This window comes from Nomia melanderi, chromosome 4, assembly GCF_051020985.1.
Source record: "Nomia melanderi isolate GNS246 chromosome 4, iyNomMela1, whole genome shotgun sequence".
NCBI lineage: Eukaryota > Metazoa > Arthropoda > Insecta > Hymenoptera > Halictidae > Nomia > Nomia melanderi.
Genome location: NC_135002.1, coordinates 9,164,646 through 9,180,799, shown reverse-complemented (window position 1 = coordinate 9,180,799; position 16,154 = coordinate 9,164,646). Strand labels below are relative to the sequence as shown.

At 44.4% G+C, this 16,154-nt stretch overlaps 1 protein-coding gene across 4 annotated transcripts in view; it reads right to left on the bottom strand.

Moving 5' to 3' along the window:
- Positions 1–4,246: 4,246 nt before the first annotated feature.
- The window catches only part of zfh2 (Zn finger homeodomain 2), a 165,871-nt gene continuing 153,963 nt past the window's right edge, over positions 4,247–16,154 (bottom strand). For 2 of the 4 annotated variants that reach the window (XM_076367279.1, XM_076367280.1), the window contains one exon: positions 4,247–15,867. In XM_076367279.1, the coding sequence (XP_076223394.1) occupies positions 15,119–15,867 (749 nt within the window). In that variant the 3' untranslated portion in view covers positions 4,247–15,118. The remainder of the gene's footprint in view (positions 15,868–16,154) is intronic. The other 2 variants (XM_076367281.1, XM_076367282.1) reach the window with 2 other exon arrangements.

Sequence of the window (16,154 nt, the reverse complement as noted above, 5' to 3'; positions counted from 1 at the left end):
AACTTCCCGTGAAATCGTTGCGAGGCCGGTTGGCTGTTGCCCAAAACCGGAACACTTATGGGGAAGCTATTTCCGAAATTACTATCTGTGCTTGCGACTGTGATTATGTTAATAGAGTTTGTCTTAATGATTCAATAAAAAGCCTTTACCCTGCGTAAACATGTGTTGTAACCACGAAATATATTTATACGCACCGATTTGGCTATCGGTATATTGATAACGGAGAACAATTACTTTATCGATAACGTCCGTGAGTATCTACTTTGGAAAATAAATATTAAGGTACCAAACTGTAGGATGAATGACTAAATCTCATTGCCTTATCAGATGTACTAATAATTTTTTAATAGAACTAGACACACAGTTTAATTAAAAAATTCTTCCTACCACTTGTCATTTAAAAATTCGATTGAGAACTATTAACTTATGATCTTTTAAAGAATAAATATTAAAAAAGATGTGGCGTTTAATTTGTTTAAATAAAAAAGATACTCCTAAATCAATACTACTATTTTATGCAAGCATTGGGTTTCTTACAATAACTCACAGAACTCGGTATTAAAAAGAAGTTTATTCATTTAATTAACAATTCTGTTGAATTCAGAATGAATTTCTTTCTCATAGAAAATGTTTAGACCAATAATAATTTTATTCTTTGAATTACATTACTTCAGAAGCATAAAATTATCACGCAGCTTTGTTGAAACTGTACCACCTTTTTCGTACAACGGGATGGTGTGAATTTTTCCCAAAGAACTCGGTTTTTCTATTGGTTTGTAAGTTCACCGCTTTGAATTCGCCACCACAGAAATTGCCGTCTACATTTTGTGGTCCGGCACTGACAAGGTGAATATTTTAGCGGCACCCTGTAGGTTGTTGGTTCTCACATACGTATGCGTGCACACGTACACAGGTTGAAGATACGCTTCGGTCAACATCGTCGAAAAATGTATTAAAGGCAAACACATGCATTCTAAGGAGGTTGGGCTCCCTCTCCCTTCAGCATCCCCTCTTTTCCTTCGTTTTCGGTCTCCGCGACATACATCCACGTTTTCATACGAGCCAGAAGGTAATTTTGCCAATCCCTTTTCCGTCGAGCTTTCGTTTACACACACTAGATCTAAATTTATTTGCATAGATATATACGCGAACTTTGCATTCGTTTTCGATGTGTGCGATTATCAATAATTATTGGTACTAACAGAAGTCACATTCTTAAACAACTTTTAATAAGCTATAAATATTTTTATTCGGGCCATATCGATGATCCATTGAGATTAAAAAAAATTACAATGACAGTGTTAATTTAACAATTTATTCATTTCGTTCCGAATGAACGAATTGCTAGACGCCTTAAATAGATAACGCTTCTCTAAAACGAATTAATCTGTTTTAAAAAAGAAGTGAGAAATGCAGAACAGCATTGCGTGTAAAAATAAAATTATACAGAAGTTATAACTCTAGAAGTTTAAAGTCGATTTCAATTAGAAGATAATGTATGGCCCCATTGTATTGAGATGCGTTAGATACTTAGGAATGGAGTATACTCTCAAGGCAAAGCCTCCAGCAGACCAGTCAATGGGAAGGGAGGACTATTGATGGTTCAGGACAGGTCTAGACTATGGAGTCCAGGTGTCCATTAATGAACAGCGGGAATCAGTGACGCTGGAGGGCCAGCAGAGTCTCGGTTTTCCACTAGTCTAGTACCAATGGAATCTTAGGCATGACGTCTCATCAGCAAACCAACACTTAAGACGTTTCTTCATGTTGATATTTGAATATGTTTCAAACTAATGGTCTATTGACACAAGTGAAATCAATGGTTTTTATAACGAGTAACGTACCCTATTGTTCAATGCAATAAATTATACTACACTAACATTAACGTTGCAAAAGTTCATACATCGCAAAGAATGATTAAAAGTCTAAATGTCAAGACTTATGAAACTAAAACGAATAATCGTAAGTTTAATTGTTGAAACCTCCGAATAACGCAGGGTATTCTCCTGAAAAGGGTACAAGGATCAATAAACAGTAGAATTCACAAAGGGGCTATCAAACGTGACTTATTGATAGCAACATATACTTTTGGAGAAGGAAAATAACTTCATAAAACCGAACGCCACGAGCAACGTTCGAATATATTATACAGCTTGTTTTATGTACTAGTAAGATTTGCGAGTGTTCGCCAGGTCCTTAAGCCCGCGACGATTACAAATAAATGTCGCCTCGTTGCGATGTGTCAACGTGGAATTTGTATTAATTGCGTGGAGAACGCGCGTTGTTGGCTGGCCTCCGTAGGGGAGTCCGGCGAGATAGGAGTTATGTGGCGGAACGAGTTATTATTTACTTATTAGACGCCCGGCGATCGGGGCGCCCACTGAGGGGGTGTGAAAATGAACTAAGGCCAGCCCGGTAGAAATTAAAAACGTGACTCTACCGCGCGGGTAGCTTCATCGCGCGGCTAACGAGAAGATACGACCTGCTGGTAAACGTATATGTAGGTATAACAGTCTTATATGCTACAACACCTGAAGATGTACGTTCCTTATATACCGGGTGCTTGTTCCGAGAACACCGCCGAGGAACGAATCATATACGCTCACCCTTTTTTTTCTGCGAATGCCGCTGCTCCTGTGGGTTTCCTGCGCTCAACATGAAACTGCGTAAAACTCCTTCGTCCCTTAAATCATTGTGCCCTGGACAGGAATTATTTGACGCGGAATGAGCGATAACATCGGATCGATGAATCGTATAAATTAGTTTGTCGTTTCTGTGAAATATCAATGCAGTCATATGAATCATATCGGAATTATTTTTTTAGTTTCGCTGACTCGAACGAAGTGTTAGTCTGTTCCGGGGTTTATTTAAAGGAGGCGAATATAACGAGCAAATAAAGAAATACTAAAATAATAGAACTCTACTCAAGGTTGTAAGAAACGACACACAAGTCTGTATCCTCAGATTCTGTGTTTATTAATATTCATATTAAATCAGTGATCGAAGTCGGTCAATTTACATTCGTATCCATGTTTCCTGTATGAGTGCTCGAAGAATCTTGAGGAGTCAAGGAACTCGCTGCAATTTTATTTATTAAAAAGTATTCATATTCTAGTAGAATACACGTGAAAGATGGATGCCAGTTTCTCGACGTTTTAGGAAAGTTCATTGTTAGCATTTTGGTGGAGACGTCTTCGCAGGGGTGGTTCGGAGTTCTTTGAACAGGGAAATTTAGGATGGCGGGGACGGAGACAGGACCGAAGGAGGTGAAGTATACTCTGCTGTCGCAGCCGACTATCCAAAGGTCGTGGGTGGCAAGGATGGGGTCGCATGTATTTTATGTGCTGCTTTTATTTCGATACAACAGGGGTTCGATCCCCTTCTAAACCTAATTTGCGTTTCATCTCGCGAGTAAACTTTCCACGAAGACGACGACGATCTTTCTTTACCTCCTCCTCTTCCATGTGAGCTGTAGCCGTGGCAGCGAATTCGTCCATCTATCGCTAGCTCGCAGTGACTCTCCGTGTTTATTGTGTTCCGTCAGCGATTCACTTACACCGCGTAAAGAAGAAATCTTTCCTTGCACCGAGAGAGAGAGAGAGAGAGAGTGAGAGAGTGAGAGAGAGAGAGAGAGAGAGAAAAATCGTTCTTTCTTACCAATCCTCGCTTTCGCTCCAGTTTCTTCTCGCCATTCGTATTTATTTCATTAAATTCATGCGACGTTGGGGTATTTGATATAGGTTCGAAAGAATCGAAGGTATTTATGCCTATCGAATAAGCATTTCAAGTAAATTCTTAGTGGATACGATCCTTACATTCGATTGAAACAATCTAAAATTTGTATTTTTAACTTTTTACAAGGGGAATGAGAATCGTAAGCGAATTCCTGAAATTTCTTAACGAACAGAAAATAAGAAATAATGAACATTCGAATATACAGATGGAATAATACATGGAGGTGTTCTTGAAAATCCATTCATTTATTTTTCGAGTCGATCATGTTTACATAAACTGTAGTATCGTCATTTTTATACCGTAATATAGCTCATTGTCACGAGTCCACTGTCAAAGATAAAATATAGAAAATACATACTTACAAATGATCCAGCTCGTCGAACTCGAAGGTCCCGAAGAAATCCTGACGACAGAACGGCGATCGGCATCCAACGAAGAGTCTCGTACGAAACAGCAACAGAAAGTATTGTGCGAATCGTTTCCAAAGGAAATCAATGAAGACACAAAAGCATCGATTTTCTGATAAACTAGCGTTTAATAGAATACGTCGAAGTTAGTACACTTTAGCTGTTGTCGTCGTTGTCGGGACTGAGGAAACCAAAAAACAGACCTCGAATTCGATTTTTGGGAGATGTAGCGTTAGAAAAGTGGTGGATCGGAGTGTGAAGGAGTAGTAGGGGAGAGTTGAACGAAATGATTCGCAGGCGTGGGGTCCTGATGGAACTGCCCGTTTCCAATCGTGAGAGGCGAGACGTAATTTGGAAATAGCGACGGCTCTAAATCATCCGTGTTACGAATGCTAGAAAATCGATCGCATCCGAGTACCGTGGCCCGCGATCGGAGATTGTCACCGTGATCGTTTGATAGGACCCCCTCCGTCCCCCGAACGGAAATTCATAACGACATCATTGAAAAATGGCATCGGGTCATCGTTGGTACGGGCGTTACCTGTGTCGCGTGATAACGCGGCATTGGTTCGCTAAGCGATCGCGTTTCACGTCTTTATGCAAATTGCCAGGTGAGCTAATATCGGAACTCGGAAATGGGACACCCCGCGAACCGGAAATGCATGGAATAAAATCCGATATAAAGGGGTCTATATTCGAGCTCGATGATCCGTTCACCCGAAATAATGCACGCCATCATTCAAAAGTTTGGCATCGTTCCTAATATTCACGGTCCACGGAAGAACATAAACTGAAAAACAACGCGGTTGGTTGTTAGACTCGGTTGTTCTTTATTTTAGAAGGTAGTGTCGTTTTATTGTATTTTCGTCGAATCCCTGTTTTCCCGGGGGTTTTACGGACTTCGAAGTTTCCTCGTTTGAAATTGTTTGGTCGTGATGCTTTGTTTTGTCAACAGATAATTGCACGATGAAATCTTTATTACGAAATAGGAAATCATTTTCGACGATGTCGAATGATATCAGCATCCGAGTCGACGATATTAAATAGAAATTGATAATTATAACTTCTTCACCTCGCTAGTCATTCATTTGAAATGCTACGCAACAAATAATCTTTTCTTCTCGTCAGTCGAGCAATCCCAAACTTTTGAACGCTAATATGTACTCCAAGATGAACGATTAATTTTTTCGGAAACTTCGTGGAACGACATATTTCATTATCTGTTCACAATCGAATGCTTGCCCCCGCGATAATATAACGCAGCCACGCGTTCGTTTGTCGAACGTCATTTACTTCTCCAAAGCACAGTCTCCCTCCTAACGAAACACAGCGGACTAGTTAAGCTTCACCGCAAAACTTTCCTTCCTCTCTCTTACTGCGAACTCGAGCGAAGAACAGACGAAACTCTTTCGAGACAACCGGAAAACGAGTGCCCGTGTGAAACGATTCCTCGACGAATAAGTGATATGTTAGTCTTCGTACCGAAGAAAAGCTTTATTTCTGTCAAACATTCATCCATTGTCGTGGGGTTTGGTGTAAAAATTCCGTATCAAAGTCACCGTCACCTTAAGCGCAGAGGAAAGAAACGTAAAACGTGAACGGGGCTACGTCGGCGAAGTGGAGCGCATTTCGCCGACCAGGGGAGAACAGCGTTCGAAGCGGTCAAGTACTTATTTAGATCACCGAAAACATTTAGGTGATACGAATCGACGGCGGGGGTTGGGGGTGGTGGATGCGTGGTTGGGGGACACGGGATTGAAAACGAGGTACTCGGATATTTCTCAGAGAAAGATATTCTTTGCTTTCAGTTTTTCTTTTGTTTTCCGCTGTTGTTGCTCGGCAAAGCCCTCTAGAGTAACGTGAACACGGTGTTATCCTAGGAAGCGTTGTTTATGGACGACGCGTTAGGAACCAAAGTATCTCTTTCATTTGATCTTTTCCTCTTTCTCCCACTAATTACTCGTTCTCGTTCGTTTCCTCGTCTCTCGTCTCTCCTCGCAACTATTTTTTTTCGTCGCCTCGTCACCCCTCCCCCTCGCCGACACCCGTCCAACCCCCGTTCCAACCCCCGCAGAATGATGTCTTGCATCTCCGAGGAAAAAAAGAAGGTCACAGCTGACACAACACGCGAGATTCAAACGCTTGCTTCGGCGGACGGCCGCATTACAACATCGACACTCCGACGCGCGGAACAACACCGGAAACTGGAGACTCTCCGTTTCGCCTGACGCTTTCGTTCTCACCTACTTTTCTTCGTCTCCTTCTCGCTCGTTACTCTCTTTTCTTTCCTCCTTCTTCTCGTTTAAACGCGGCTAGTGAAAAAACTCGTATATGCCCTGCTTACTTCTAGACAGAGAAGTTTTCTTTCTTTCTTTCTTTCTTCCGTTCTTCGTTTCGTAGAGTCGTAGGACACTCGCACGAGCTGGCGCACGGAGCAACAAATCGACATCCAGCTCGTAGAAGTGGACCCGAGAGAAATTTACACGCGCGAATTTCGGCTCGCGTACACGCGCCTCCCGGAGGTTAATTAGCGGTCTGTGTACACACGTGAGGAGAGGATTTATGTATATGGGAAAATATGTTGCACATCTCTCTTATTTCATTAACTCTCTTCGCAATCGTTTAAAGGGAAGGAACCAGGGTAAACGGGGAATCTTTTTTTCATAGTTTCATAGACTAGATCTATATATATAATCGTATCGTATGTATATATATATGTATATATATATATATATATATATCCAATAATATATATATAATATCATTATATCCTTCTTCATCATTTTTATATTTAGTGGTATAATTACTCGCTTAGATATGAAACCTAATAGGAACATGATTGCACCGTACCCATTTGCCGCACGATGTTGGCGCCTAATAGCCGCATCTTCCTCGCCACTCTCTCCCTTAAATTCCTATTTTTTTTCTTTCTCTCTCATTTACTCTTTTTGTTTTTTTTTTATAGGAATACCGCACGTAAATATGTGCATCACTGTATGCTCGCGTATATTTATATACGTATACAGGTACAGCCATCTTGCATGGCACGTGTATTCGTGTGTCTGTCGGTGTGTACATATCCGTGTGTAACGTGTGTGTGCGTGCGCGAGTGTGTCGCAGCGTGAGTTTGTATGTGTGTCCACCTGTTTCCCCCGGTGTGTACGCGTAGTAAATACGTGTCGATACGTGAACGCGCGTTCAACTCTCTTCATCCTCGTCGTTCATTTATTACTTTTTTTTTCTCTTTTCATCGTTTCTCTATTATAAAATCTAGATGCGCGCGTGAATATGGGATCCAGTTCGCGCGCGCATAACACATATGGCACCATAAATATATATTTGTACACAAGGGGGGGGCGAGCGTGGCTGAGCAGAGATGGCCAATGAAAGAACGTACGACGCGTCGACGCGTCCCTTTCTCGCTTCCGACTCCCCGTTACCCACCCGTTTCCGGCTTCGTCTCGCGGTTCCACTGGTCGAAGATCGGCTCGACGTGATCCCCGCGAAGGGGTGGAATGCGGAAACGATCCGTTTCAACGGGGAGTACTTCGAGAAATGAAACTCGCGGCGGAATTTCGCGTTGTAAGGCTGTCATGGTAATCGAAAACAAAACGAGAGGAAAGAAAAGGAAGAAGAAAATTAAACGGGGAACACGGTCGCCCGTTCTTTCTTGTTGGCATCTCTCGTCGAACATGGCGCCCGGTCGTCGGCGCGTCGACGCTCGCGCAACCCTTTTCCTTTTTCCCCTTTACGCTTTTTTCTGCCGAAATTCCAAGGGTTTTCCTATTCTTTCAATCTCACTTTCGCTCTCTCTCTCTCTCTCTCTCTCTCTCTCTCTCTCTCTCTCTCTCTCTCTCTCTCTCTCTCTCTCTCTCTCTCTCTCTCTCTCTCTCTCTCTCTCTCTCTCTCTCTCTCTCTCTCTCTCTCTCTCTCTCTCTCTCTCTCTCTCTCTCTCTCTCTCTCTCTCTCTCTCTCTCTCTCTTGCTCTCGCTCTCGCTCTCAATCCGGTTTTACTATTTTCTCTTGGAAATCAAGAACCATTGCGATGACAATCGTATCGTATCGTATCCGTGTCGTGTACGTTCGTTTCCCCTGTTCAACGTCTCCCCGCGCCTCCGCTGTGTGTCGTGTGTTTACAAAAAAAGGGGGTGGCGGGCGCGAGGCGCGAGGAGAATGCGCACCGTTTTCCTCGTATTCCTTTCTCATCCTTTTCCCTTTTCATCCCTTGTTTAAATAAGTCCGAGAGGTATCGCGGCGACACACGACGATCGATTTCAAAGGAATTCGCTTTTCACGTTACTTTTCACTTTTCGTTTCTTTTCGTTTCGCTTTTTGTTTCTGCGCGCGCGTGCGTGCGGAGTCGGTGCACGGCGCCAACATCGTCGGGGTCTTTGGGCCGGCGTTTTGGACACCCCGCGCCGCGCGACGGCGTTCAACCGCCGCCCGGCCGACCACGGGGCCCCATAGTGAGTACATATAAGATATACACATGGCAATCTCTCACAAGAATTAGTCGCTATCATTATCAATTAGTTATCCGTTATTAACTAATAGTCAATGAAAAGTCGCTCGAACAAATGTACAATTCAATCGACAATAATTGTTGAACCGCAATAATAGTAATAATAATGATAATAATTATAATATTCATGATGTAATAATGATGTAATAATAATGGTAATAATAATAATAATAATAATAATAATAATAAACACCCGTCGTTTGTCGCGACAATAATAATGACAATGACAATAATTAATAAGAATAATAATAATGATGGTCGTAATAATAGTCTGTTGCAATAGCAACAGACGTCAACCAATGGTGTTTCAATAGTAAATACTAGTGTTTTCTCTTTTTCTCAACATATTTCGTAGAAACTCAACGAGATTAGAAAACTGAAAAACTTTTCTCGCCGCCGACTGCTCTATTCTGTCGTCGAATACGAATCCGGTACCTTCTCTCACGTTTCGATTGTTCTGTGGAAAAGACGAAAAAAAAAGATATGATTTGATACGTCGACGATCGATAATTCCACGTGTATCGATTACTTTCTGTTTTCTCTTTTCTTTTGCTACACTCGTTTCTTGCAAATGAAGTATTTACGGATCGTTGTACGGATTCACGGTTGAAACGGATCGCGATTTGGAACGTTCCAGCCGTGGCGAGAGAACAAGATGGCGGGCGTTCGGCGGATGAGAATGACACAGAATTGACAAGTTTGCGCGCACGACGAGAGAAACGAGAAACGGCGGCGGATTGACACACATAGTCTCACAACATAATTAATTATTTTTTCTTTCACATATTCATTGCATCATCTGTGTCTCTTAATTCATTCCTTAAATTATTCGCGCACGCTTATCACTCATTCATTGTTGATTCTTTTTTTAGGAACAGCTAGTAGCGAGGTTCGGTTACTCTATCACGCAATCTCCCGTACTCAAAACTCAAAACGCCAAAACCAGATACAGTTTTGCGTACACGCGCACGTACGTTACCGCGTTTTGAGAACTTACGCGCGTTTATGCGATATAATCGACTCGAGAACTTTTCTCTCGAAAATTTTATGTATATGTCTACATAGTCGTTTTTTTTTCTTTGTTCGTATTTCCTCTGTGTGTACGTGTATATGTATGTGTATACGCGTGTGTCTGTGTATGTGTGTGTGTGTGTGTGTGTGTGTGTGTGTGTGTGTGTGTGTGAGTGCATCTTTCTTGTGTGTTTTTTTAGTCTCCGTGTGTAATGCGCGCGTGTCCCATGCTTCGACACGTACATACACAGTGTACGAGAAAGTGTCGCGTTCGTTGATTTTTCTCAATGATCATCCTGCAATCGCGTGACGGCGAATCAATTAGAAAAATTAAACGTTTGGCGTATACATTTCGCGTGTGTTTCCACGTTTCTTCGCGCCGGCATACGAACACGTATTATAATCGAAAGGAACATGATATCAATCCTTTGTGCGCCAAAGTGTACACCGTTTTCTTAAAAATGTAGGTTAAAAAGATCGCATTGTCTTTTTTGGAATACACACCTCGTGCTAAACCTCAACGACGCTGATCGCGGTAAAGTCTGCATTCGTGCAATGAGATTCGGGAACGTTAGAAAGAAACAAGAACATTGGGAAAACAATCGAACAGTTGATTAATTATTCTAAACAATTTTCATTCTTACGTTTCTGATGGTGATTCCTTGAGAATAGAGATAAGGGACTGATGAAGTTGTCCCATTGGAAATGAGTACTTACACTGTTCACTTCAGATTATTTTTTACAAGACATACTCCTGGGGTAACTGTTAAAATATGTAGTATTTACACTCCCCTACTCGTCAACACTGTTCGCCAATACTTTATTTCACTGCAATCCGAATCGCCTTGTGTCTGAACTCATTTTCATGATTCGAAACCTATCAATCCATTGTTACCGATAAAACCCTCGTTAAACCCCTCATCAATGTAAATGGAGGAATACACGAATATCTTAATTCTCATTAATCGACGATCACTGATCCAACGATCCGACGGCTGACCAACGGTTGTTCTCGATTAATCGCCCGCAGAAATGAACGATAAAACGATGGTAAGAGTTAATTCCGCTCGTTTCGAATGTACTCATTGCACGACTACAGAGTTTATTACAATTCGCGTTCTCCCAAATCGCAACGGTAGCGTCAAAGATCGACAAAACCACAAGACCTACGGCTCCACAGGATCGCTACGATCTAATTCGAATTATCTACAACGTTTAATTATTCCGCGGCCAGCGAATAGTCTTATTTCGTCATATTTTGCGAGGTATCGGTTACAAAGTGATGCTCGATTCGACCGAGAAACGGCGATGAACCGGGAATCTTAAATATCTCATCGATTTATCGTCGTCGTGTCACGATCGTGTCGATGTATGTACCTCCGTATCACGTGTGAACGTGTACGTGTGTGTTTGTGTCTGCTCTGTGTCCTTTAGTGTACGTGTATGCGTGTGTACGTGTGTGAGTACTCTTTCGGTATCGATCAACGCTGTAACGTTTCACATAGATAATAATAAATACGTGACCACATATATTGTAAATATAATGTCGTAATCTATAATAAAAAATAATAATGATAATAATTCAAATATAATATTAATAAGTGCCGTTATCAACGTTACATTAGAAAAAGCATCTTTTACAGACAGGAACCTCGAGTTTTCTTTCATTTCTTTCTTTTCTCCGCACCTAGTAACCTTAGGAAATAATTGTTGCATCGCGTTATCGTTCGCCCCGTGACGACCAACTTAGCTTAACCCTTCCACACCGTCGACCTCCACCCTACCCCGTGCCCTCTCTCTTCTTTCATTTACACCGCGAAACTCGACCCGATCCCAAAACAATTTCGTCTACGGCAGTCGCACCTCGTCTCGCACGCCTTTGCTCCGTAAGACCCGCCCGTCGATCACAACCTGCGATGTCCGTCCCGCGAGAACCTCTCTCACGTTCTCGCCCGTTTCCACCGCGAGACTCCGCGACCCTTCCTTCCGTCCGTCACGGGTCATTCGTCCGACAACACGTCTCGCACGCGCACCACCCTCTCGCATGCTCGCATGCGTGATTGCCATCAGCCGTCGAGAACAGCGCGAGGACCGCGATCGTTTCAACGCGAGAAACAGGGGACGTACGCACGCGTGTACACGCGTCACCGTGTTCCGGCTAATACCCGCGAGGATTCTAGAGCAGTACAACATATTATATGTATACATGAGACATATATTGTGCATATGTATATTACCCCTACACACACATACAATATACATTTCACACACACATATATTTATCTACTTAAATATATATATATATATATATATATATATTTATATATATATAAATATTTACATATATATAAATATTTATATATATATATTTGTATATACTTCATTTATTTATTTTATTTATTCGACTTCTATGTGTGTGTACATATATATGCATATGTATATACGCGTGTATATACATATATATGTATATATTTCACTGTTTTCCCCCTTTCGCGTGTGCACGCACACACGCATATATATGTATTTATAAATATATCGACGATATACATATAAGTACTTATGCGTGTCTGTGTCCGCGTGTTCGTCTACCAATGCATGTCCTCCGTACCCCTTACGCTCTATAGTTTAGCTGTAATTAACCGTAGACTTACAATCTAATAGTGAATTCATCCTCGTTACCGAGCAGACCTTTACAAAACCCTTTATCCGTCGATCGGGTGGCGTATCATTGTATGTATGCGTGTTCGCGCGTGTTCGCACGCGTGTGTTCGTGTCCGTGTGCGCGTCCGTGCTCTGTCTTTCTCTCGCTTCGCGACCCAGTGATGTCCAGCGAACGTTGCCTTTAGCTTTAAATTCGGTTGAAACGATTCCGGTGGGAACGGCGCTTACCTTGGACCAGTCCCTAAAGTCGGCATCCGCAAACTTCGCGTTCCAAACACGAGAACGCTCTCCTCGATGCTCGTCGGTCCGTCGATTCGAACCAATACCGCCCGTCCGTTCGGCGGGCAGGAGTAGAAGAGCGAAGCGAGAAGTCTTAACGCGACACGTTAGCACGCATGCGGGCACACGTACACGTACACCCGCATACGAACAGTCACGCGCACACCCCGACCGAATTCGATATTTCGTCGTCGTCTAGCACGATTATTACAGCTATTATCGACAGCTATAACTATATTCATTATTACTATCGTTTTTATTTATTACTATGCATTTTATTATTATCGTTAATGTTATTATTAATCGTTAGGTTTTTTTTAGTTTCTTGCGTTAGCGTTATTAAATATAATTTATTAAATATAGGAACCATGTTGCTGGGTCTTGCTTGTTTCCGGTGAACGCGAGAGTTTTTAATCGTGTGTGTGAGATGTTTCGCGACGGGCATCGATAGGGGACGCAGCTCGCCGCAGCCTATTACGAATTTACCTTTCTCTAACCCTTCCTCGTTCTTCGAACCTTCTTCTCGTTTCTCGTGTTTTACGGATTGCTAGTCTGTTCTCGAACGCTGCTTTCCGAGAGAGTGTCGTGTGTCGTTCTCCGGGCCGGAAATAATGAAATGAAAGATATATATATGTATATCGATTCTCACGCGACCGCTCGAGTCGGTAGCGGAATTTCTAGTCGTACTCGAACCCCACCCAGCTGCGGGGTTGAACGTGCCCTGTGATGAAATTCCGATGTATACGCATGCGTGTGTAACGTGCTCGTTTATGCGTGGTATGCGAGTGTTTGAACATGTTTGAGATTGTTTCGCTATGTTTGATTATGTTTCACTATGTTTGTGTGTGTATGTTTGTGTGTTCGTACGTCGAGTGACGCGTGTCAGTGTCCGCAGGTGTGCGTGTGGGCCGGTTCGGTCGAAGTTCTTTCCTTTGTCACTGATATTCGCGTGCTCGTGGATCGATTGTCGATTCCAATCGTCGATCATTATCGTTCGCAAGTCTACCTTATCCGAGTAAAAAGGATCGCGGTGGCGTCGCTCTCGAACTACTCATCCCTGTCGGATTCTACACAACCCGGACTCGGTTTCGTTTCAGCAAAGGCGTTTACTCCGTGGTCGATCGTCGTCGACGATTAACGAATCCTCGCATCCCTTTCCCGGCATGCACCGCTCGTTTACTTGTATTTCCGTTTTTCATCCCTCCGTTCGTTTCGTCCGCGTAACCACACATACACACGCACGTAAAAAAAGAAAGAGAGAGACAGAGAGATAGGGAGTGAAGATTCGGATGAATATGTACGTACGTATTCGTAATTAATCGCGGCACTTGACTTGTTCTCATCAAATCCTCCTTCTCTTCTTTTCCTTTTCTCTCTATTCCCGCGAATGCCGTGCCTCTAACCTACCTCTCACCCGCGCCTCGAATGCGTCTGCTCGTGTCTTTTTTTTTTTTACTCTTTTCTAGTAACTCTTTTCCCCTCCTCTCTTTTCCATCGCGTTAAACTTTGTTTGTTTGTTTGTTTTATTATTACTTTACATAGGAACGTTTAAGTCAGCCCACCCCGACGCGTCACATTCGGCGACCATCGTCAAGGGGTCTAAGTAGTTTGCTTCTTTCGCCTCTCACCGTTCTTGCATCCCGACCCCCGCGTCGTCGCCCGTGTTTCGCGGGACGATTCGCTCGAGCCTCTCGTTCCCGTCTCGTCGAAGAGCGCGACGAGACGAGCCGGCCGGTACTTTCCGCGGACACGAGATCCAAAGCTCGTCGACGATCCGCCAAAGAAAGCCGCCCCCGGTCCGTGGATTCCTTCCCCGTCGAAGGGAACGGTCGATCGAACCCGATCATTTTACGACTTCTCTCTCTCCCCCCTCCCCCCAAAAAACTGATTCTCTCAATCGAAGGAACTTTGGTGTGCACGCGCCGCTGCTCGGTGGCGCGCCGTTTCCGACCTAGTTGTCGTCGTCGTGACGATAAAAAATAAAATCATCGATAATATGCAACCGGTGGTGCGCGACAGTGGCAGTGCGCGAAAAACGGGGCGCGATAAAGGAAAAACCGAGGATAAGTGGAGGGGGCTCGCGCGCGCTCTCCCCAAGTAGAGTTTGGTCCACCGGTCCCCGCGAGCGAGTCTAAGTAGATACCTGGAGCCGTGGAGAGATCCCGCCGCGGCGTGGAGCGGAAGGGACACCCTCCCAGCCGACGATTTTCACGTCTGCAGGTTCCCCCGAACCCTCTTCCCCGTTTATCTAGTCATTTAGGAACGTTGTTTTCGTTATCGAGTAAATAATTATTCCGTCGCGCGGAGCACCCGTCGTAGTGCTCTTACAGTCCTTCGTCCGCATCTCCTGGTGCTACCAGGCGGATCGCATTGCCGCGGTGAGCCCGCACGGGACACATATGGCTCGCGTGCGTTCTTCTTTCATTCATCCACGAGGGAAAACCTTCGACCCCCTCACCTATACGTGTTTTCACTGTTCTCCGCGGGCAGCTGTCCGCGCACTTTAACGCGCTCCGGCCAACGCAGCCACTTCTTGGACCAGTTTCTGTCTCTTCATGTCGGGAGCATTGTTGTTGTCGGGGTTCGCTCTCTCGTTACCCTGAGATTGGCCGGTGGTGCTCTCGGCGGCGGCGCGGGCCGCCAGCAAGGTGATCTGATTCACTACATCCTCCATCTCGTCCGTAAGCGGGTGGACTTCCTCGCCGCACTGGGCCCCGGTGTCCCCGCCGATGTTGCCGAATTGCGAGTGTTGTTGTTGCTGTTGTTGGTGGTGGTGGTGCTGCTGTTGTCGTTCTTGGTTCGCCTCCAGCCGGGCGCGGTGCTGCAGCGTTTCCGCGTGGCGACGCCACTCGCTGACGGTCGTGTAAGTGCGCGTCGGGGTGTTGCCGTCGCACAGAGAACAGCTGTACCGCGATTGAACGAGGCGCAGCGCTCCGCGACGCTGCTGATTGCCCAGGTAGCAGGAGCGCTGGTGCGCCAGCAACGTGGACTCCTGCGGGTACGCGCGTCCGCATCGCCGGCACACCAAACATAATTCGGTCTCCACCTCGCGGCAATGCTGCGGCGGCTCGCTCTCGTCCGATCCGCACGGCGGCGTCGGCAGTCGGACCGTTTCTAGGCCGGGATGGTTCGGGTCCTGCTGCAGGAACGCCTGCATCAGGGAGCGCGGCACCTGGACCTGCGTGCCGCCTTCCACGTGCAACGACATCAGACCGTTACCGTGCAGCACGCCGCTTAAACCTGGAGCCGCTACTGAAACAAAACCGAGGAGATATTTTGTTAGTGGAATCCGACTGGATTGTCCAACGGTGGTGTTAGGCGAAGGTTATTTGAAATAACGAATAAAGAATGACGAATATTTGATTAAGGAAACGTAAGGAACGTGGGTTTAGAAATTACTGCTTTCCTGTCGACAGCGCTTGTCAATGCGAATAGAAAATGATGAATAGCGAATAAGGAATAACGGGAGTAAGACGTAATCGAATGACGATTGATTATCTAATCGTTGTTGTTGTTCGAATACAGTCTTATTCGACGTA